At 40.4% G+C, this 23,088-nt stretch overlaps 1 protein-coding gene across 1 annotated transcript in view; it reads right to left on the bottom strand.

Moving 5' to 3' along the window:
* The window catches only part of LOC102463456 (cell surface hyaluronidase CEMIP2-like), an 81,665-nt gene that overhangs the window by 35,141 nt on the left and 23,436 nt on the right, over positions 1-23,088 (bottom strand). Inside the window, exons 10-18 of the mRNA XM_075897112.1 lie at positions 19,781-19,986; positions 17,917-17,986; positions 16,767-16,895; positions 15,551-15,636; positions 14,029-14,160; positions 13,868-13,903; positions 12,934-13,086; positions 11,194-11,371; positions 3,599-3,814 (exon numbers count right to left, since the gene is read on the bottom strand). Of these exons, the coding sequence (XP_075753227.1) occupies positions 3,599-3,814; positions 11,194-11,371; positions 12,934-13,086; positions 13,868-13,903; positions 14,029-14,160; positions 15,551-15,636; positions 16,767-16,895; positions 17,917-17,986; positions 19,781-19,986 (1,206 nt within the window). The remainder of the gene's footprint in view (positions 1-3,598; positions 3,815-11,193; positions 11,372-12,933; positions 13,087-13,867; positions 13,904-14,028; positions 14,161-15,550; positions 15,637-16,766; positions 16,896-17,916; positions 17,987-19,780; positions 19,987-23,088) is intronic.

Genomic DNA, 23,088 nt, shown 5'->3' with positions numbered 1-23,088 from the left:
AAAGTAAATAAGAGATTCCTAGAATTTATTCATTTAAAAAAATCTGATGCGATTTAAATTAGATTTATGATTTCTAAGAATGAGAAGTTGGCAATATTGAAGATTAAAGTCCTGGTGGTCCTCAACAATCACTTCCGGCAGCCACCAATTGGAGGCCATGTCTTCACTAAATGGAAGATTGAGGCAGCTGTGATCAATCTCCGAGTTCAATTTAGTGAGTCTAGTGAAGAGTCACTAAATCAAACTCAGATGGTGCCCCCGTTGGTGTCTGGTACTCCTGCTTCTGGGAGGAGTAAGGGAAGCTGACAAGAGCATTTGCTCCTGTCTGCCTCCCGCTGTGGGGACGGCAGGGAAACTCAAAGAAAGATACGTTGACTCCAGCCAAATATTTAACGTAGCTGGAGTGGTATCTTTATTTGGCATTCTCTTTTAGTGTAGGCCTGGCATGAAACTGGGAGAGGGTAAGGGGTTGCGATGCTGGCTGCTTACAAATGGGAGTAAGGGCATCTAGGAACAAAGACAGCTCTGAGAATTCATGCAATAATGCCACAGTTAGGGTAGATAAAACATGAGAATGAGAGAAATCAAACCCCAGAACACTCAAGAACAAACAACTTAAATTGCCCTCAAAATTGGCTGGATTAGAAATACTGCAAGAGAAATGGACTTTTCTATGTTTTTTTCCACTGTGGGTGCCCTTCAAAATCAAAGGGGGAAAAGCTAACCCAAAAAAAAGCAGTGGACTGAACTATCAAACTCTCTCAAAACTATTTGGCTTAATCTCTGAATGAAGGGTTTGGTTCATATTTTATATAATCCAGTTTTCCCATCCCTAATCTAAATACTTTTGTTTCAGTTCAGCAGTGTAAAGAGCAACAACTCCCATTTAATTCAATGGCACTTTCACCTGCTTATGCCATAGATTAATATGATGTCTTGTCTTTTAGAGCTATATGGGAGGGGAAAGAAAAGCACATTTTGTAATGGAGTTTCTAAAATTAAAGCAAACCAAAGGCTTCCTCATCTTTCTCCATGATTGGGTTCATTCTTTTATGCTTTTGACTGAAATATGTACTGCCAGAGTTAGCACACACACAAATCATCAGATCCAGCAACTCTGTTGTTGCAAGGAAGTATTCAAATAACTATTCTGTAAATTAAAATCAGCTCTGTTAGGTAGAACCAATGATCTTCTTGGCTGTCATTTTGAATCTATATCAATTTGTCCACCTAAAAAGCTCAAAGTAAAGTTTTTAGAATTAATTTTATTCACCCAGTTGGATGCTGATTGGGCAAAAGGAACTGGTAAGGGACACAGATCCCAGGGAGCCAAATGTTTATTCTTGTCTGAACTCAGCTACGGAAAGTTTCTATGGTGGAAAAAAATGCCTCACTCTGTAGAGTGCCATAATAGGAAGAGTATAAATAGAAATAAAAATATAGATCCCTGCTTGTTTATAATTCTGAATTTTACCCTGGAGTTACCAGAGATGGAGGATGCCACACTCAAACACTCTCTCACAATACACCCTACCGTAAATCTGATCTATGTGGCTGCCACATACAAGTCCAATTCTATTCCTATTTCAGTCAGCAACAAAAATCCTCATTGACTTCAATAGGGCAAGATCAGGCCTTGTACTTTGAAATACCTACCTGAGTTCGCCACTGACAAAACAAACCTGATTACTCAGTGCTGTATGTGCGCGCCTCTAATACTGCATAGTCTTGAAGATTCTAGGCAGGATTTTGTTCTGAGCTTACTATGGCTGTCAGAGATGACTAATGAATGCACGATGAGACATGCTTATGCAGTACACTTGATCAGACATACAAGAACCTTCTTAAATAAACATGTGCCCTCACTGTGCTTATTGTGAGATTTCAGACCATATTCCCACCTTTCCACTCCCCAAATATACCTGTCCTTTTATAGCCCGGGCAAGATTTTCAACTAACTGGAACTTTAAAGCAGGTTTTATTCTTTGCTTTGCAGTATGGCTGTAAAAACATTCTTGGGGGGATAGGGAGAAAGAAGGATAGAGGGTCTTCTGCTTCCTTTATTCCCCCCCCCCCAGATATTGAACAGGGGCCTGGCTTATTTGTGGGGGACGGGGAATATTGGGGGGAACCCATGTTGATCATATTTTTGACAATGAAAAATGAAGATACTCTGTCTGGAGAACAGGTCACTTCGATTAATTTTACATGTGCATGGCACATTTCTTTTGCATTGTGCCGCTGCAGAAATGCAGGACCCATCTCCCCAGAAGTGAAAAGGGAATAACAAAGATCAGAGAGGAGACTATTACTGCTCCTTTTGAGACAGACATCTCATTTGATGGGCTCAGATACCAGCTTTATAAACACAACCCAGATGAATTCTTGCCATGTTCATCTGCTGCCGTTCATCTTAAAATTTCTCATTTGACTGCAGAGCATCTAGTAGTTGCCCTGCACATAACAATTATGACAAAACTTAGGGTGGCTAATGTGTTTTAGTCAAAAGGGCCCCAAGAATAGAAAGAGCTAGTGAATTCCTCTCATAACCCATACAGTTGTATTCTTTGAAATGGCAATATAAAGCAAATTGTATTCTCTTAAGATCAAATGTTTATTACTACTATGCAGCACAAAGAAAGGCCTTGTTAGTATTTGTAAAGAGCTCTGACATACTAACTGAGCCTCCTGATGCTCCTTTAGTTAAGTTACTAAATAAGCATTACTACACCTCGGTTTATACATCGGTAAAGTGATTAAGTTAAGGCTAATCAGCTAGTAACCAGCCTGGTTTCCAGTCCAAACCTAACTAGTTTGTTACATTGTTAACTCCATACTTGTCCTTAGTACTGTAGCTGAATGTCATAGGACATCAGGAGGCAACAGGAGGCAAAGAGGGCAGTTGTCACAGGGCCTAGTTGCCCCAGACCCCTGCAATTTCAGCTGGAGCCCTGGGCCCTTTCAAATTGCTACCATAGCCCCCAACAGCGCGTGCCCTACAGCTCTGGTGGCACGAGGGAAGACTAGCCCACAGCCCAACCCCTTGTGCCTGAGGCCCTGTCACTTCCAGAGGGCCCAGAGCCCAGCAAAGTCTCTTCTCAGCCATACCACTCTGTGTATATGCAGCATGAGGGCCCGGGCAAGATTTTCAACTAACTGGAACTTTATTCTTTGATTTGCAGTATGGCTGTAAAAATATTCTTGCGGGGAGGGGAAAAGGGAGGGAGAAAGGATAGAGGGTCTTCTGCTTCCCTTATCCCCCCAGATATTAAACAGAGGCCTAGTCTACAGAATTACTACAGCATAATAATCATTCAGATGTGATTCCCCTTTAAATCTCTTAGGATCAGGAGGGTCGCACTGAAAGGACAGATCCAATTGGTTATTCAGTTCTGTGGTCTTATCCTAGACCAGTGTCTGCAGGCCTTCCACCTCAGCTGGATCCACAGTACCAATGCTTGCAACAAGACAGATTTTAAATGCTGCACTGGTAAAACGCTTCCTTGCTAGTAGTGCCCTGATTCAGCCCATTCATAAAAAAAAAAAAAAAAAATCCTCTCCCAACATCTCCAGATGTATTAGCATCTCCCTGTGTTACCTGCGCATATTTCCCAGTACAGATCATTCCATTCCATCGTGGGACCGTAAGACAACCTGGATGGCGAAGCAGGTAGTTGTCTGCTCTGCCGACGAAGGTGTCTGGATATCCTGTCACTGAACCATCCAGATCATGGAAAACGGAAACTTTGTCACCATCATTATCATTGTCTCCAAACCACTGGCCTGATCTGCCAAAAAACACCTTGAGTCCAACCTATAAGAGAGAAAGCCAGAAAATAAGATACTGGTGAAGCCATAACTGGTTACTAGGGATAGATGTGACGTATGTTAATATAGCTCAGTCAGGAACACTTCTGAACTAGAGAGTCCTCTTGGTTCAAAGCAACACACCAAGATTTAAGCTACTGATGCAGCCTGAATTTAGACACAATTTTGACTGTATACAAGTTTATTTACTGAGATTTTTGCTTTAATGCTGAGGGATGTTTTCATGAAACCAGGATCTTTGATTAGCAGAAGTTCATCTGCTCCTGTTGCTTACTTCTTAAAGTAATAAACAGAAGAATGTAACTTGAAGGGATTAAGCAGCATTGGAAGCATATGAAACGATTAAGGAATAAACTCATTTCAGGGAAATGTCAGAAGAAGAGTAAATTTTTAAAACTCCTGTGTGAAATGGCAACCCTTTTTAGGATTTCCTTGATCAAATATTCCAAAGCATTATTTGAACATGGGGGGAGGCAGGCATAACAGAAGCTAAAACCCGAATTGCTCTTCCTATGCATAATCCCCGTTTTTTAAATAGCTGAACAGCAAAGGGAAAGCATAAGGCCAGTTATAAAGATACAGAGAAGTAGGGAACATGCAGATGTTACACAAAAGGTGTTGAGTATTCTGGTGTCTGTAGAGAAAGAAATTAATAGGTCATTAGGTGATGGAGAAGGTACCTTTGGCTGAACCTCTGAGTAATAATGTGTGCTAGACAAGACAATAGCGCCTTGATCATGCAGTCCCAAGTTCCTTCTTGATCATGCAGTAAGAAGGAAATAATCTTACTTCCATTAGTCCTGTTGAGTTTAATGGGACTACTCACGTGAGTAAGAAAGAATTACTCATGTGAACAAGTGTTTGCTGGTAAATAATAAGTCTACTAAGGTCTTAAGCTCAGTCTTGTAATGTTCATTGAGTAAGAATTTTCCAGTATCCTTAAGCACATAAGAAGTGCTATTGTTTAAATGGGAATACTCTCAAGGGGTAACTACTATTTGCATGTGTAGAGGTTGCAGAACTTGGTCCTTAAATTAGGTTTTATTTAGCCTAATTTCTTTTTACTTTAAAATCAAATCAGATCCTATTACCACGTTTCTCTCCTTCTCCCAGTGTAACTTCTAGCCTTTTAGGGTATGTCTACACTTGCAGCCTATTTCGAAATAGGGCTGCAAATGTAGGCATTCGGAATTGCAAATCAAGCCCGGGATTTAAATATCCTGCGCTTGATTTGCATCTTCCCGGCCGGGCGCCATTTTTTGAAGTTTACAAGCCCAGAATAACTGCCCACGTCTATATGCGGCAGTGAAACGGGCGTTTGAAATAAAGCCCTATTTCGAACTACCTGTTATTCTTCCTGCTGCAAGTGTAGACATACCCTTATTGATTCGGTCATTTAGACAGCCCTCCTTTGTACACACACACACACACACACACACACACACACACACACACACACACCAATCAAAAAAACCCAAACCACGACATTGAATTTCCATGTATGTTTTTGAGCAATGTCCACTTTTCTTATTTCCCTGCTGCAAACTCTGCCAAAGGAACTATTTGGCAAAGAAGGAGGACCCCATGGGCATTTCTTTTTGTAATATCTAAAAAGAGGAAATATTAGTAAAATGTAAACATTATCCTGTAGTTCAAAGCTCCACTATAAATACCCTGCATCAAACACATTTCTGGATTTGAACAGGAACACTCCAATGATCAGAGATCAGAAACCTCAAAACAAAGTCAAGCACAGTGTGTACAGCTTCCATTTAAACACTTAGTGTCGTAAGTGTTTCCAGCCATAATACAGAAGGATTTATTGTTTAACAACTTATCTTTCGTCTACATTCTACTCTAAACTTTGAAATAAAAATGGCTAGGCTAAAATTTCAAGTTAAAGGTTACTCTAAAGTTTACAAAAGAATCACCGCTAAACTTGTAAGCTGGGAAATGGTATGTATTAATTTATGATCTGACACTGGGAAATTCAATATAAAAGATTGTAAGTAAGTGTAGGTACAGCGGCTACATCTACACTAAGAGTTTTCTTGGCAAAAAATATGCTAATGAGGGACTCATTTGCATGAGTCATGATCTCATTTGCATATTTTCTGCCGATCCATTTTTGCGCAAAAAACAAGCAGTGTGAACGTTTTCTTTTTGCACAAACCCCCCTTTTTCTGCAAGGTCCTTATGCCCCAAAAAAGGAGGTTTACCAACCTTGCGGGAAAAGAGGTTTTTTGCACAAAAAGAAAATGACCACACTGCTTGTTTTTGTGCAAAAACCCAGCACAAAAATGGATCGGCAGAAAATACGTAAATGAGATTGTGACTCATGCAAATGAGTCCCTCAATAGCATAGTTTTTGCTGAGAAAACTTGTAGTGTAGACGTAGCCAGAAAGAAATCAGCTTCCACATAAAAAGTTTTGGAAACAAAGTTAAAGACCACATATTTAGCAGTCATGACTGTCACTGACTTCAGTGGGAACTCTAGGTGAAGACCACAAAAGTCGAGCACTATTTTGAAGATATCCACATACACATTTACTCTTTAGAATGATGAATTACACGGAATACATGGTAGATGACTGGCATACATAGAGCATTGTGAAGGTTTTGGAGCACAACAATAGCAATGTATATAGAGAGATGGATTAGTAGGCTGAAGGTGCAGTCAGAGATGTGACAAAAATGTAATAATCAAATGCCTCTCCAATTTATTGCATGGATCTCACCACCACGTATAGTGTGTGTGTGGACAGACACACACTCTTACAGAAAAGCTCTAGACACTCCTATAAAGTTTCAATTTAAATAATGTCACTAAAAAATTGTAAGTGGAATAGAATAAGAAATTGTATCTTTTCAAATGTGTTTGATCAGCTGTTGCAAAAAACACATTAGAAAGAATATCGCGGTCTCACTATTATCATATGTAATAATAATTAATATATTTACAGAAATGGGTTGACAGAGTCCTAGGAAAATTTGTCAACCAGTGTGGATCTACTCCTGTTTTACAGTCACAACTTCAAAAGGAAAAGTAATAGAAAGGTAGCCATGTTAGTCTGATCTTGGTAAAACAAAAGGGAAAAAATTATGTAGCACTTTAAATACTAACAAGATAGTTTATTAGGTGATGAGCTTTTGTGGGGCAGACCCACTCCTTCAGGTCTGCCCCACGAAAGCTCATCACCTACCTTGTTAGTCTTTAAAGTGCTACATAATTTTTTTCCTTTCAACTTCAAAATGAGTGAGGCACAACAATTTGGAAGCAGAGATTAAAGGTACTGATCAGTACGGGCAGATCCTGATAACCACACAGAGTCCCACTGAGTTTACTGTCCTTTTCAGCAGCTTGAAAGATTGGGACCCAAATCAGGTAAGGAGAACCACTCACTCTCATATTATAGAAAAATGAGGCCTACAATAAAAGACATCTGTTTCTATAGGCTCTGACCCAAATGGGTTCTCACCCATTGAACTGGGGGAATCAAGGGAGCAGTTCTACTTCCTTTGAAGTCAACACAATGATGTCTTTTTACTTCAGTGAGAATAAGACTGGCCCTTAAGCTCACTTTCCTTTTCCCATACTATCCCTCCTCCCCCACCTTCAGGGCAGAAGTGGTTTGTGATAAAACATTGCACAATTCTCTGTTTATCCTCCTCCCCATATGGGTCTGTTTTGATCCACCCCATCATAATTGCCATTTTTAAGCTGCATGAAAACTTCCGTTCTGCCTGGCACTCAGAACACCAGGCTGCGATGATGCAGTCTAAATACAAGGCCAACTGCTTATATTGCAAAGTGCTCGCCTCCTATCCACAGGGCTAGGTGAGTTTTGCCAGCATAACCTATGTTTTTCAGCAAGTGTGCAAGATAATGCAGGATCATTAGGCTGGAGACAAATCCCTCCTCCCCAGAGAGCTCTTCTGTGCACTTCCAGCAATGCCAAGGATCATAAGACCCAGCTCTCTCTTCAGAGGAGGACTCCCCTGGCATAGGGAAATCTATACATGGCAAAGAGCTGGCCCAGCCTCCTATAAATGGGCACCGCTCCATCTCCTCCGGGTAGCTGGAAAACCACCACAGGAGCCAACAACAGTCAAAATTAGCACACTCTGGGGGAACTGAGCCAGTCCTGCCTGGTGATCATTTGAGCTCAAATAGGGACCACCTCTCCCCACCCCTGGCTCAGGAGTTTGCATAGCCTGCCATAAAAGGGGCACAGCGCAGAGCCTGAGCTGAGCACAGTGCAAAAAAAAAAAAAAAAAAAAAAAAAAACCAAACAAGTGGGAGCTGCCTTATATATATAAAAATTATGAATAGTGCAATGTAATATTGCCTTAGAAGCTAGGCACAAACTCCATGTATGACCTAAATATATATATATTGCTTCCGACTTGTGGAACATGAAGGGCATGTCTACATTGCAGCTAGCCAGAAATCTCCCAGCTCAGGCAGACACTCGCAATAGTGGGACTCAAGCTAATATGCTTATGGCATGGATGCTCCTACTTGGGCTAGTGCTCAGCTTCTCAAGCTGAGGGTATCAGGTGGGCTTGAGAGCCCACCTTGAAACATCATAGAATCATAGAACTGGAAGAGACCTCAGAAGGTCATCAAGTCCAGCCCCCTGCTCTAGGCAGGTCCAATTCCAACTAAATCAACCCAGCCAGGGCTTTGTCAAACCAAGACTTAAACACCTCTAGGGATGGAGACTCCACTACTTCCCCAGGCAACCCATTCCAGTGCTTCACCACCCTCCTAGTGAAATAGTTTTTCCTAATATCCAACCTGGAACTCTCCCACCACAATTTGAGACCATTGCTCCTTGTTCTGCCAGCTGTCACTTCTGAGAACAGCCTCTCTCCATCCTCTTTGGAACCTCCCCTCAGGAAGTTGAAGGCTGCTATCAAATCCCCCCTCACTCTTCGCTTCTGCAGACTAAACAGACCCAAGTCCCTCAGCCTCTCCTCATAAGTCATATGCTCCAGCCCCCTAATCATTTTGGTTGCCCTCCGCTGGACCCTCTCCAATGCGTCCACATCCTTTTTGTAGTGGGGGGCCCAGAACTGGACACAATACTCCAGATGTAGCCTCACCAAAGCCGACTAAAGGGGAATAATGACATCTCTGGATCTGCTGGCAATGCTCCTCTTAATGCACCCTAATATGCCATTAGCCTTCTTGGCTACAAGGACACACTGTTGACTCATATCCAGCTTCTCATCCACTGTAACCCCCAGGTCCTTCCACACCAATGTTTTTAGTGCATCAGTTCAAGCTGCACTAGCTCAAGTGCATCTACTTGGGCGGAGAGGCTTCGTCCCAGCTGCAATATAGATGTGCCCACACAGACCGATGGCACTACACGACCATCTGAAGGCAGAGCACCAAGAACTATTTTGAAGAGAGCCTTTTAATAGCATTCTAAGGCATTATGATTAGTTGTTATCTACAAATGCACACATTTTCCTTCCCTTCTAGGCAAGCTTTGCGTTTGTCAACAGAAACGTAAATGAAACACTTTAATAGAGTGGAATGTTTAGCTCTTCTCTTTCACCTAATAATTTGTTTTTATATCACAATTAAGCAAGACCTGACTTTTTATTATTTAGTCATCTAATCAATGAGCTGATTATGCATGACAAACAGCTTTAGTATCACTATGCAACTTGTAATAACATTTCATGTCTTCTCAAGTGACAGTAAACATAAGCCATCCTTTAGGGAATTTAGTGTCCCTTTCAAAATAAAACAAAAACTATAGATGGAAGTGAATATAACAATTTAAGGGCTCTATGTTAATTATATGTTATCCAATAAAGCAATTTGCCATGGAGAAATATGCAACAGATGTTTTTACAGTTTTATTTCAGGATCAGCAGGGCTGGATTCAATCTGGATAAAGCATAATCAAAGTGAAAAGTGTTTGCATTATTAACTGCTGGGGCAGATCAGGATGGAGAGAAGCATAATTATTAATTGCTTTAAAAAAAGGAGCTGGCAACATAATAGTAAAGAGACATTTGTTGGAAATTGACTCAGGAATTATTTGGATAACATAATTAATGTTTTATAATGAACTCTGTGTGATATTTTAGCATGTTTGTCTTCACTTAAGATTGCAGCAGCATTTAATAAGTCCTCTGAAAGGCTCTGCCTGGCAGACCTCAGATCTTAAAAGGTGTTGCTGTAATAAACTGGTCACCCAGACCTGAAGAGGTACAGTGACACTGAACAGGTTCAGAGACCTCAAAAGGTGCTACAACTTGACACATCTGTATTTTTAAATGTTTCCACAGGTAATGATCCACTACCGTGCCTGCAAACATCTACATTCAGAGTTAAAAACCACATCTGGCAGCCCTTTCTCAGGTTAGACACTCCAGTCTCTTCAGATCCACTGCAAGACCAGATCTGTGCATTTTACATTTTCCTCTAAGCAAACTCCTCTTTCCATGCTAAATGTTGCATCCTCATTGTAGCCAGTTCCCCTAAGGGTTACAAAGAATGTACAACTACATTATCCCTTACCCTTGCTCTGACTTTAAGTGCGATATACACTGGTGATATATACACAGTTCTGATTTATTTATATGCACAAGAATGAAGTGCACTATGTTCATAACAGTACCACAGGAGTGACTATGATAACACAACCTTTATATAAAATATGATCCAGTTGCATGGATAAGTGTGATGGAGAAGAGGCAGGAAAGCAGACTGCTAAGCCAAAGAAAAATGAGGTCGGTCAATATTAAGCCTCTGAAATTTCCTTGCAAAACAAACCCATACCCTGAGTTAAGGTTATAGAGGTTCATGAACTACACAGCAGGCCTGGGCCTTGTTTTGGGCAAGTTACAATCCCTGGAAGGAAGTCACCTAGAAGTCAGTAATTTTTCACAATTACAGCCCAACACAGGCACCCTGTAGTGATTTTTGGGTGAGAATTTTGTTTTGAGTTTTATGGCTCAAATAAACCAAAACCGCAAGAGTCAAACTCAAAGAGATGTGAGTACCACATTAATTCAAGAGAAAGGCTAAGACAGCTGACGTATTTTATAATTCCTATCAGCACACAAATATAGAACTGGATTCAGCATTCCTTAATTTTGCTCAATCCCCATTGAGATCCATAAAGCTTTTGAGTGAAGGTCCTGGGATCAGGCCCAAAGTTGTCTCTGTATCTAAAAATTGTACTGAAACATTCTGACACTCATGCTTGTTGAAGTTTGATTTGCATCTCTGTTCACCTACAAGAAAGAGGTGTCTTCAATAACTCTCTCAGTACTCAAGGATTTTTGCAAGTCAGACAAGCTCCACCAACACCTGCGTGCCTCTTTTTCTCACTTACACTTCTCTCCATCCTGATCTGCGACACATTGTTCTGCGGGCTCATCTGCCAGGAATTCTTCATAAAAAAACCAATGGCACTTGAGAATCGGTCTGCAGTGGGGGTAAACTTTCTGAAAGTGCATTTCATCAGCCTCACAGGCCCATCATAGATCTGGAAACCACGGATTGGGAATGTCCTATGGAAGTTTCAAAATGAACAGAATTCAATTTCAGCCATATGGGGCAGGATCAGAACTTTCTTCCATATGCAGCTTTGCCAGGGAAAAGGGGCATAGCTAGGGGATTGTCTGGGGGCTAATTGCATGCAAGACATACAAAGTACCCAGCAAATGTACGGTCTCTTGTTACTTTTCTAAATCATTCCTTAATAGAGATTTGTCATGAATTATAACAATTGTTTTGAAATTTCTATTTGCTCAAGGCATGGGGAATTGTAGGAATAAGGGGAGTATGCATTGACTGTTAAAGAGGAGGTTGTAGTCCTATAAAAAGGACCTAACATACAACCTGAGAAAGAGCAATGAGATCCTGAGGGACTTGTCTTTTGCTTTTTTTGTCAAACCGGGTCATATGTTGGTCAATCAGGAATGAAGTAAATGTACACCCACTAGAAGATATTATATCACATGCATAAAACTCAAAAGAAAAATAGCACCCAGCCCTTCTTTTGGGGACTTCAGTGGGGGCATGTCTATACAGCAGAGCTAAACTCGAAATAAGATATGCAACTTGAGCTATGCTAATTGTGTAGCTTAAGTTGAAATAGCTTATTTGGACTTTGGGCATGTCTACACAGCACTTATTTCAAAACAGAGCTCTCTTCCCTCGACTTCCCTCTCTCCTCATACAATGAGGTTTACATAAGTCAGAGTAAGAAGCCCATTATTTCAAAATAATGGGCTTGCTGTGTAGACGTGCACTACGTTATTTTGAAATAACTAATGTTATTCCGAAATAACGCTGCTGTGTAGACATGCCCCCTGCCTGCAGCAGGAATGCAGAAGCAGGTGCTAAGTCATTAAGGGTATGTCTATACTTCAAGTAAGTGCCTGTGTCTGGCCCAGGTCATCTGACTCTGGCTAGGGCTGCAGGGCTATAAAATTGCACTACAGAAACCTGAGCTTGGACTGGAGCTGTAGGACTCTTTCCTCTCCTCGTGGGAGCCCATAGCTCAGGCTTCATCAGGAGCCTGGACAGCTACACCATGCTTTTACAGCCCCATAGCCCAAGCTGATGCAGGCCAGCTACAGGTGTTTCATTGCAATGTAGACATGCTCAAAGGAGATCCAATATGCACCCCCAAGGTGAACAGGCAGCCTTGCCTCCCTGCCTCTTCATTTGAAATGGAAAAGTGATCCAGCTTTCCTACTGATGCCACACTGGCAAGTCTGGGCCCAGAACAACATTTACAGTTAGGTTATAATGTGACAAGAGAGCCAGTCAGCCCTGATATTGGCTGCAATTGTAGCCCTAAAGAAAAGTTCTTGGTTTCTTTCAAACTTTCACTCTCCATTGAATAGATTGAGCAGAAAATTACATCAAAGACATCCAGTTGTCAAAGCTCTCAACGCATTTGTCTGGAGAATGGGTTTTATTTGGATATTCATTGGTTATGGGCTGTATAATTTAAACATCCATTTACATTGCCCTTTAGTAGCCACATTCATTCCAAAGGCTTTTATTCTATCACATTTTTCTTATGCTAATATCAAGGGTAAATGCTAGATAAATAACCTACTTGTTTCTGGGTAGTGTTCTATATTCTCCATTTGCCCCTCTTCCCCAGTAGCTGTTTTGTCCTCCCTGGGAGCCAATGTTGTTGCTTTCTCCAATAAAGATGGAATGTGTAACTTCCATGCTAGAACCCTCATCTGTTGGGAAAGTTCCATCACTAGATTTAAACAAAGAAAAATGGAAGGTGGCTGTGTAGTACAGTTCAGAATGAATCAATAATTCTACAGAGCTTTTTAATTGCACTTCTGAAACGGTCATTTTTATTCTAAACAGATGCATCTGCAGGAATTAAAAAATAATCTTTGGAACTCAAATTAGTAGTAAGCACTAATTCAGTGTTTCAGGTAATTACAATTAGGTCTGGGTTTTTTTGTTTTTTAAACTCTAGCATCCTCCATTCTAAGAATTTTACTAAGCAGGAGCAAACTCTAGTTCAGTATTAGGAAGTTACAAATCCTTTGGGGGAAAAAAAAGCCACACAGCTAAGGTCTGATCCATAGCTCATTGAAGTCAATGGAAAGATTCCCATTGTCTGCAGTGGGCTTTGGATCAGGCTCTTGCTTAATTTGTGAGAGGTTTCTGGTTTACAGCAGAACAAACCTTTCCATTACCCATAGATGGTAGGAATGTAGTCAAAAGAAACACTTTAAAACCACATAGAGTGCTTTTTCCTGCCACTTTTGAATGGAAATATACCGACTGCATGGACATTTTTGGTCTTGCTGTGACCAGAACGAATACAAAATCTCTGGTGCATGTAACAAAATATTTATTTCCTTTTAGGTTATAGTTTCTAATCAGACATTAACATATATTCTCCAGACACGACAAAGCAAAGAAGTTGAAATGCCATATTATCTTTCACCTTCCATTCTTTAGTGTTATAAATTGCACAGAGAACCCTGAAAACACAGTCTATTGACAGAAATTGAAATTACCTGGCTAAAGTGAGTCCAATTCCATTGTCTGAAAACCTAAAAAGAAAAGAAAACCCACAAATGTGTAAATCAACAGGAATATCTGATGTTAATTTGTGCTACAGACCCTCTTATGGTCAGTAATGCATAGAAGGATATAAACTGTAATTACCATAACTTACCCACAGTTGCGGAAAATAATGTCACCACCTCTGGCCCAGGCTCCATGGTCATTATTTTTAAAAGCGATGAGGCCATCAATTAAGGCAGGAACTCGTGGTTTTACAGGGTCAGCATCCTGATGTGGGCGGAACCTGAAGCAACCAATTTAGTTATTAAACCAGGGCAATGGGAAATAACCTTAAACACAAAAGGTCATGGTCAGTCACAGCTCTCTGGTTCCAAACACTGAACTGATGCATTCAGAAAAAGTAATTTTATTGCTATGTTCAGCTGAAAATATGTATTTTCAATCACATTCAAAACATTAGCTTCATTTCAGTACTGGGTTTCATTTTTTATATATATAAAAAAGCCAACAGTAAGAGTGGTCTGGACCCAATGAAGTCTATAGAAAAAGCACCTCTTGATTTCAGTAGAGCCAGGATTTCTCACAATGTATTTTTCAAAAGGATCTCAGTGACTTAGGAGCACAAGGTAACTTTTCAAAGGCACTGTTGCTCAGCTGCTTTTAGAAGGCCATGGGCGCCTCTTGTCAGTAGCCCTGGAAATGAGCTTGTTAGCCTGAAGGATGTCTCCCTCTGGGTGGTGCCTTTCTGTGTCCTCATTCCATGCTCTCTATTCCAGACCTGTCACTCCTGGACCACAGTGTCCCCTTCAGGATGCTGCCCTCCAGCACTACCTGCTTCAGTGTCTCTTGGCCCCCTTCCAGGGGAAAAGGGAGTGTTTATCAATCTCTGCACTCTGCGGCTATGTCTAAACTACAAAGATTTTTCAAAAGAGGCGATGCAAATTCTGTGGGAATTTGCGTATCTTCTTCCGATCGCATTTTCGAAAATGAAAAGTAGAAAATGAAAGTAGACTGGACACAGGGTCTTTTTTTTTTGAAAAAAAAAAGCTATTCCTTAAAAAAAAAAAAAAAAAAAGGAGGTTTATGCAGTTTTTCAAAAAAGGAGGTTTTTTCCTGGAAAAAAAAAATGCGTCCAGATTACTTTCAATTTCGAAAGATCCTCTTTCCCACGGAATTTGCATATCCTCTTTCAAAAAAATATTTGTAGTTCAAATGTAGTGTGGGGGTCCTTTCCCGTCCCTCCTCCCCACCCCCCATTCCCCTATACCTGTCTTGCCTCAGTGACCCACTGCCAGTCTTCATCTAACTCCTTACTTCAGGGGCAAACTACAGTCTGAAATGGCAAGGGGGAGGACCTGCTGCTTTTTCCCCCTCCTGGCTGTCCCCCTGCAGCCCTAGCACTCTCAGGCCTTGCTTCAGGGCCCTGCAGCCTGCGAGTGAGGCCAGGTCAGAGCTCCCCAGCCCTGCCTGCCTTTCCCCAGCACTGCTCTTTCCCAGGAAACCCCCAGATTTCCTGGCAGCCAGGCCCCTGCTGCTCTCCAGCTAGAACAAGTCTGTCCCCCTTTGCCATCCATAACAAGGTCCAGTAATCTGCCGAGTACCCTACAGGTACCTGAAGACATCAGAAGCAATAAATGAACCCAAATACTATTATCCATACAGGATTGACTCACCTGGCATTATCTACTGTAAGGTACTCTCGAGGATTTTCAGCACTGGCTTTTGTTGTCTTTACTCCTTTTCCAATAAACAAACCAGCCTGAAAAATTCATACGAGTTCAATTATTTTAACAAGATGACCACACAGCACAAGATAAAGAAGATCAAAGACCTTATACATAAAACACGAACATGGTGGTTCCCCATGTTTAAGACACTGTAAGCCCTCTGCATGCCTGTGTTTTCCACCCTCAAGTATCGGCTTAAGTGCCATTTGGATGTCATCACATTGTGGCCTTGGTGTAATACGTCAAAGTCAGGGCAGACTGCTACAGCTCTATGCCCTTTACACAGTCATTCAAGTTGGCTTCTGAGCCAGAGCAAAGAATTTAAACCCCCTCCACGCCAGGAAATAAAGCATTCCTGCTAGCCCCAGGAGTCTATTTGAAAGAATAATGTTGCAGAGAGGGAACAGTGCTCCTGTCAATTCCTTAAATTAAAAGCCTTAATTCCTCTTAGACTTGCAATTTCTTTACAATCAAAGTAGAATGTGATCCAGTGAAGCAAAGTTAAAGATTGCAATATAGTAGTATTGCAGCAATAATCCTGCACATACAACTCTACCTTGCTCCATCTATGAAGTTTTCTTTATCTACTAAAGGATAGTCGAATAAAACAAGAACATCCCCAGTTTGATACAGTAATAATATTTGTCTCTTCATCTGGAATCCCGAGCAATAATGGGAAAAGTGATTCTCATTTGTTGGTTCCGTCTTTATGCATTTGGGGCAAATATTTTAATGGAATTACCTGCCAGGGAAGATTAAATTTACTACAATTATTTTGGAAAAAATTGTGGACCAGGATTTGGCCCTAGTCCAGCTATTTGGCAGGGGTCTGGCTAGGACCCTGCACACCTACCACTGCAATAGACAGTAGCATACAACCTTCTTCCCTTTACACTACAGTATACCCTGTGTCTACATTACATTTACTGCTGCATGCAGACCTCTGTGTGGCCCAGAGCAGCATACAGCCCACAGTCTTCCTCCTCCCTGCCCCCCCTCCCCATCTGTGCAATAGGAATAATATCATCCTCCTACATTGCTTGTTCAGAGTTAGGACAGCTTTATGAAAGTGTTTCTAGCCTATGCGATCCAACAGCTACCTATAGTAAGTGCTAAATCTTCTTATTACAATTATGTCAAAGTACAAAAATCTTCTACGTGCCTTGAAATTAGAATGAACTCTGTTGTTGTAAAATATCCCCAATGGAGTGAACTCCGCCTGTCCCTCTGGGTATTGTCCCTCAGACTGTCCAGTTGGAACCCGGTGAAAGATATACCATATCCCAACATCCTAAAACATAATAAAAAGGTTGAGAATATGGTACAGTACAATAAATTCTCAGCATTTAGCTTTGCTAGCAGCACTAAGTAAATATAAATACCTAGGATTAAGTTTTCAAAGAAACTTACTACTCTGAGCCTGCAAAATGAGTGTGCACCACTTTGTGCATACAAAGCCAAACATTTGTCTACAAAAGCCTACTCCACTTACACACTCACCTCAGGCACATACCTGTGGTTTTTCTGTGCACATACATTGGGGAAGTGGTGGTGGTGAATGGTCAAAAATTTGGATTCTAGAACAGTGTTTCTAAAAGTGTTCAGCGGGAACACTTAGAGAAATACTTTAACTGGCCGTCCCGGTATGTTTACTAACCAGTGCCGAGGCCACGGAGCCTCACAGCTCCCATTGGATCCATTTCATCCTTTGCAGCCAAGGGGAGCAGCGAGAAACAGCGTGGGCTGAGCCACTGTTTCCCGCTGCTCTGCTTGGCTGTAAAGAGTGAAACGGAGTCAATGGGAGCCGCGAAACTCTGTGGCTGTGGTGCCGGTAAGTAAACATACGGCGGCCAGTTAAAGTATTTCTCTAAGTGTTCCCGCTGAACACTTTTAGAAACACTGTTCTAGAACATGCCATTAATCATACAGCTATTTGGGGTGTACAGTTGAGCTCCAGCTTTATATTTAATTTTTTTTTAATTAAACAGTGGTCACCATTAAAGAGTCAACATTTGCCAACAGAAGAAAAATCCACACAGCTGTTTCTGCTTTACGTAAGAGGAAACTTTGATATCACATGTGAGTTCTGTGTATATGGGTGATGTCTGGACACAAATAGAACTTTCCAGTTTACTAGCAGTGATGTTGTGGCAGGTCAGACAAATATCCCAATTGTCTTATGCAGCAATAGGCATCCAGATACTACAATTATACACTAAAAATATAATGCTTTTCACACCAATGATATCAGTAAGTAGTATGTGCATATGGACTGAAGGTGATATATGTCCCTTGCTGTTTAATGATATTACCTGAGCACCAGCTGCTGCATTCTCTATCATATTGTTGTTTGGGTTAGCAATCCAGAATGTGCTGACAGCCCTGAAAATTTAAAAAAGAAACACCAACCAAAATGATCCTAGGGAGTAACATAGGAAGGGCTAAGCCTTTATAGCATTCATTGGATTTTAGCACAAACACTCCCATTGATTTTAAAACTCCATATAGCCTTTAAATAATACCCTTTGTGGAAGATAAAAACCATCAATGATGTCAGAGATGCTCATACATGAAGCTCTATAATGAAAATGTTAAGTTATATATGAGATTATTCACACAAAATCTGTGCTCGATTAAAAGTAAATTTAAGGAAATTTGAGGTCATTTTTTTCAAGAATTTGCTAGGGACATAATTAAAAAAAATATGGAAAATGCCTAAAGAAATTGAACTTCTGTTCTTCTTGAGAGCTTGGCGTGAGGGAGAAAAGTCTAAACTCCCTACAACTTTATCATCCATTCAGAAGGATACCAGAAGAAGCATCCTGTGCAAGGTGAAGATAGATTATTAATGGGATAAGAGAGATATTAGTTACTTTTGTTCAAATTAAGGACTCTATCAAGCAAGATTTATGGTGGCACAGACAAAAGCTAATTAAATTTACATACATATAATAGTTTACAAAGACAGACTTCCCTTTTTGAGAAAAATAACTTTGATGAACAATATACACCACAAGAGTCATGTTAATTTTTCCTATTTACTCATAGCAGCTACATTGATAATTTTTAAATCAGAAAATTCTAACAAATTTCTTGGGCAGCACATTTGCAGGGTATCCATGTTCATGGGAACTGTTCAAAAAAGGAGAGAGTTTCCTATTGGATCTGGTGGTTTGCAGGAATTGCCTAACTACTTGCTATATACCTGTGCTAGCCAAAAAAGCAGCCTTAGCATATTTATATAGAGTAATCCCAATGAAGTCAATGGGATTACTTGAGAGGAAAAATTTAGCAGGACGTGGCCTTTAAATTCTATCCTAGAAGATACTGGGTTATCCTCTCATAAGCAAGTTCAGTTGAGTCAATAGGATCTCAACAGTACCCATATTACAATGGACCATTTTTTCAGTTTGGATGTGTATGCCACTCACCAATAATGAGATTTTTCCCCTCTCTGGGAAACATGCAATAAGTACATGGCTTATTATAATTTATGCTAATCTTTTTATTTGATCCCCTAATGTATTCGTGTACTAATGACCAATTTACTCAGGACCAAGTGATTCTCAATCAGCACACACATGCAATTCATGTGATGTAATCATAGAAGTAGTATTGTGGGTCACCTGTGTGGCCCACAATCGTAAATAGGTAGAGAACCACTGCTCTAAATACTAAGGTCCAAATTCGTCAGTGATGGCCAAGGGAAAGCACAAAACTCCCTTTGAAGTGAATGGGATTTATGTTTGTTAAATGGGGCTCATTTCATCCCTGGTATAATCAGACAGATTTCATGGAGCCTTTATTATTCCAATTAAAGGGCTTCAGATACTAGCAAAATATTATAGCGGGTGTTTGTCACTAGAATCAGTGACAGGAATGGAATTTAATATGTACTGACTGACAGATTCAAGCGTCTATTAGCAGAGATCTCCATGAGCCTCTATGCTCCTGACACTTTGCCTAGTAGCTATTATTTAATTTAAAAAAAAAATAGAAAATTACAGTAGATGCTAAAATTGGTCCTCTGACCCCCATAGTAGCATGTTGCAAACGTCAAAGGGAAAAAAAACCCACAGCCTCTCAACACCTTAGTTTCACCTCAGTATTATAATTCAGTACTGTCAAGGCCAGATGCAAAGCGCTGTATAAATGTGAAAAGGCTTGAAGACTTACATGCAGTCAGTGCTTGGTATGGGTACATAATTCCCATAGACATTGCTACGCATTGCGAGGCACATGGCTTCATTGCGATCAGAAGGCAAGATTGTTCCAGGCTTGGTAAGGAGACCCAAATTGTGATAAAACGTATTGCGTTGCTCCAGCCCATCTTCTAGAAAAAAACAGTGTCCCAAAGTATCATAGCCAATAGTATCTTTCACCTGAACCAAATATACAAAACAAGAGTTACACGTTAACAGCTACAAACAAATGTTTTGCATGTTGATAAACTTCAAATCCCTTTAGGCCCAATTTTGCCACCTTCACACACACTGAATAGTGCTTGCATCATTAAGTAATCCTAGAACTAAATCCACAGACAGGTATACTAAGAAGGATGAACTAATCTAGCCCTTTGTAAAGTCAGGGCTTGATCTTCCTCACACTGCAGTCAACAGCAAAGCTCCCATTAACAGATCTGAAATGGTTCTGGATTCTATTTGATATACTCATGTTGATACAATACTGTATTTATTGTGCGTTATTCATAGATACTGAATCTCTCAACTTGGGAATGTCTCTAAGATATCTAGAGTAAGTGTTTTATGCAGAATAATTTGAACTATTAAATTTAATAAGCTGTTTTGCCAACATTTTCTGATTATTAGTTCTCCTAATGATCTGCCATGGTTACAGTCCATTCTCCCAGCAGTCTGAAGATTAACTGGACATGTGCACAAAAATATTTCATTAAAACATGCTTTGACCATGGATTTAACGTAAGCCTGCTTTGATGCAAGGCTTTCAGGGAGGATTTCTAAAATTTGTCTTCCTGACTGAAAATATATATATTTTTTAAAAGGACCAGTTAAATTACTGAGGGTTTTTTGCCATATCTAATTTGATAGGTTTCAGTAAAAAGATTAAAACTGCCTCTCTACTTTAAATGATGTGTCAGCACATTTACTCACCACTTATACAAGCGGTCTTCGCTAGAAGTCCAAGATAAGTCCAAGTTTTTTGGAACGTATATCTTGGACTTATTGCAAAACAACTTGAAGTGGGAAAAAGTTGTCCCCACAGCTAACTTCCATTTGCACAGTTTTTGGGGCAGGGGAGGCACACAACTTGGACTTATATCACATCAGTTCCTACAAGTGTCATTGACTCTAGTGCAGAACGGATGTATACCAGGGTGACTTCTAGCAGGGACACCCAATATATGCAAAATTCCCACTGACATCAATGAGTAATGGCTATGTAGATTAAATAAGAAGCTACTTGATTTCATCTATCTTCAGAGGGCTAGTTAAACCAGATATAGTGATAACATACTTCTTTTCAGATTCATATACTGTAAGGATACTTGTCTGACTCTGGAAAGGAGCATGAGAATTGTATGTTGTTAGATACTTTGTATGGCCAATTACCACTGGAATTAATTCCACTCGCTCTCCTCTAATAACCAAACACTCCAATTTGGAATCAACAGCTCTAATTTGGAATGAACAGCTTTTGTGTATTTGTGTACATACACACACACACACACACACACCCTCAAGAACATTTAACATACAAGCAAAACACATACACCGCACATAGCCCAACCTACTGAGAGCAGGTTTTGGAATCCTACTGAAAATATTCCCACTAAGAATTCAGAAACACATGCTCAGACTGTGGATCAGCTGCAACAAGCCTGACAAATCTATCAGCAGTGGCACAGAGGAGTGTGCTAGTCAGTTCACCCTTGCTGACAGAGATAGCTAAGCCCATTTCTGAGCTAACAGGGCCGCATGTCTTTGCCAGCCTCCTAAGAATGGTAATGCTTTATCTAGATACGTAATTTAATGTTATAGGCAGGAACAGTGCTGAGAATGTTTTTAGTCGGCAGTGGGCTAAAAAATAAATACAAAGACCAAATACTCTTCTTTGAAAGAAAGTCATCTTTAACAGTAAATCTCTCATGGTAGAGACAAAATTTCAGTTACATGCTTTGATTTTTATGGGTCTAGTGGAGGGTTGCAAACCTGGACTTTAAATACATGGAAAATGAGGAGCCAAAAGCTGGCCCTGTGTCTGAAGCAACATTTTACTTTTAATCTAGGTGATTGTTCTGGCTTCAAAAACAAAAGAGCCAACACACACAAGCTTCCTAATAAACTTTCATAATTGAGGCCAGGTCTATACTAGACCTAGAAAGTCAGCTTAAGGTATGCAATTCCAGTTATGTAAATAACTTAGCTAGAGTCGGTGTATCTTAAGCTGAGCCTTGTGCCGTCTCCACAGAGGAGGTCAACAGAAGCATTGCTCTTATCAGATTCCCTTACTTCTGATAAATTGAGGAGTACCAGCATTCACCAGGGGCACCCTCACAATTTGATTTAGTGGGTCCTTACTAGACCCTCTAAATTGAATGCCAGAAGATCAATCTCTGGCACGGTAAGTATAGAATATGGCCTGAAAGTATACTGACCACCCCCTAAATGGGAACAGCAAAAAACATTTGTACTGAAAAAAAAAATTAGGGTCCAAATAAATAGGCCAAATTTATGATGGCAGGACTGATTATCTTGGCATGGATTACAGATATAAGACAGAGTTTGGAAAAGAAGTATTCCCTATCACACAGAGATATCAGTGCTAGCACACTTTTGTATGCTTAGGGATGAAAACAGTCCACTCAGCAATCTTGTGCTCCAATAGTGTTTCTAACATCAGATAATTAGGATGCTTCTAAACAGTGAATTATATATAGCTCAGCAATACAATATAAGTGACCTTCATGCACTGCAACTTTATACAGTAATGATTACAGTGTTCAGTGGCATGGGTTGCAGCCTTCTTCACTGATATGCACGTGTCATATCACAGCTGCAAAGCAGGCTAAGTCACCAAAACTGTGCAGAGGCTGCTGACTTGTGACATGGAGCAGTCATGGCACATGCAATGAGGGGATATCTGAAGCATCTGTCATCTTGTTCACACACACACACACAAAGCGGTACTGCATCCCATCTTGTACTTTGCTAAATGATCCAGTTAGTTCATTCATGGCAGCATAAAACTGGGGAAGAAATCCTGCATCAAAGTTTTTTGGTCACAATGTAACACCCAATTAACATGCATAAGTATTACTCAATTGCTCACGCACTGAGATGTATGTTCCCTTCTGAAATCGCAGACTGATCTAAGAGGAGTAGCTACAGATTTATTTTAATTATTAAACTAGAACAAAATTATTTCTTTCAGATTCAGCTATTATATTTATCTGCTCATTGATTTGTGGCCTCAAAGCCTTTGCAAGGCCATATGCTATCCCC

Source organism: Pelodiscus sinensis, chromosome 14 (assembly GCF_049634645.1).
Source record: "Pelodiscus sinensis isolate JC-2024 chromosome 14, ASM4963464v1, whole genome shotgun sequence".
NCBI classification, from domain to species: domain Eukaryota; kingdom Metazoa; phylum Chordata; order Testudines; family Trionychidae; genus Pelodiscus; species Pelodiscus sinensis.
Note: the sequence above shows the minus strand (reverse complement) of the source record. Positions and strands in the feature narration are given on the sequence as shown.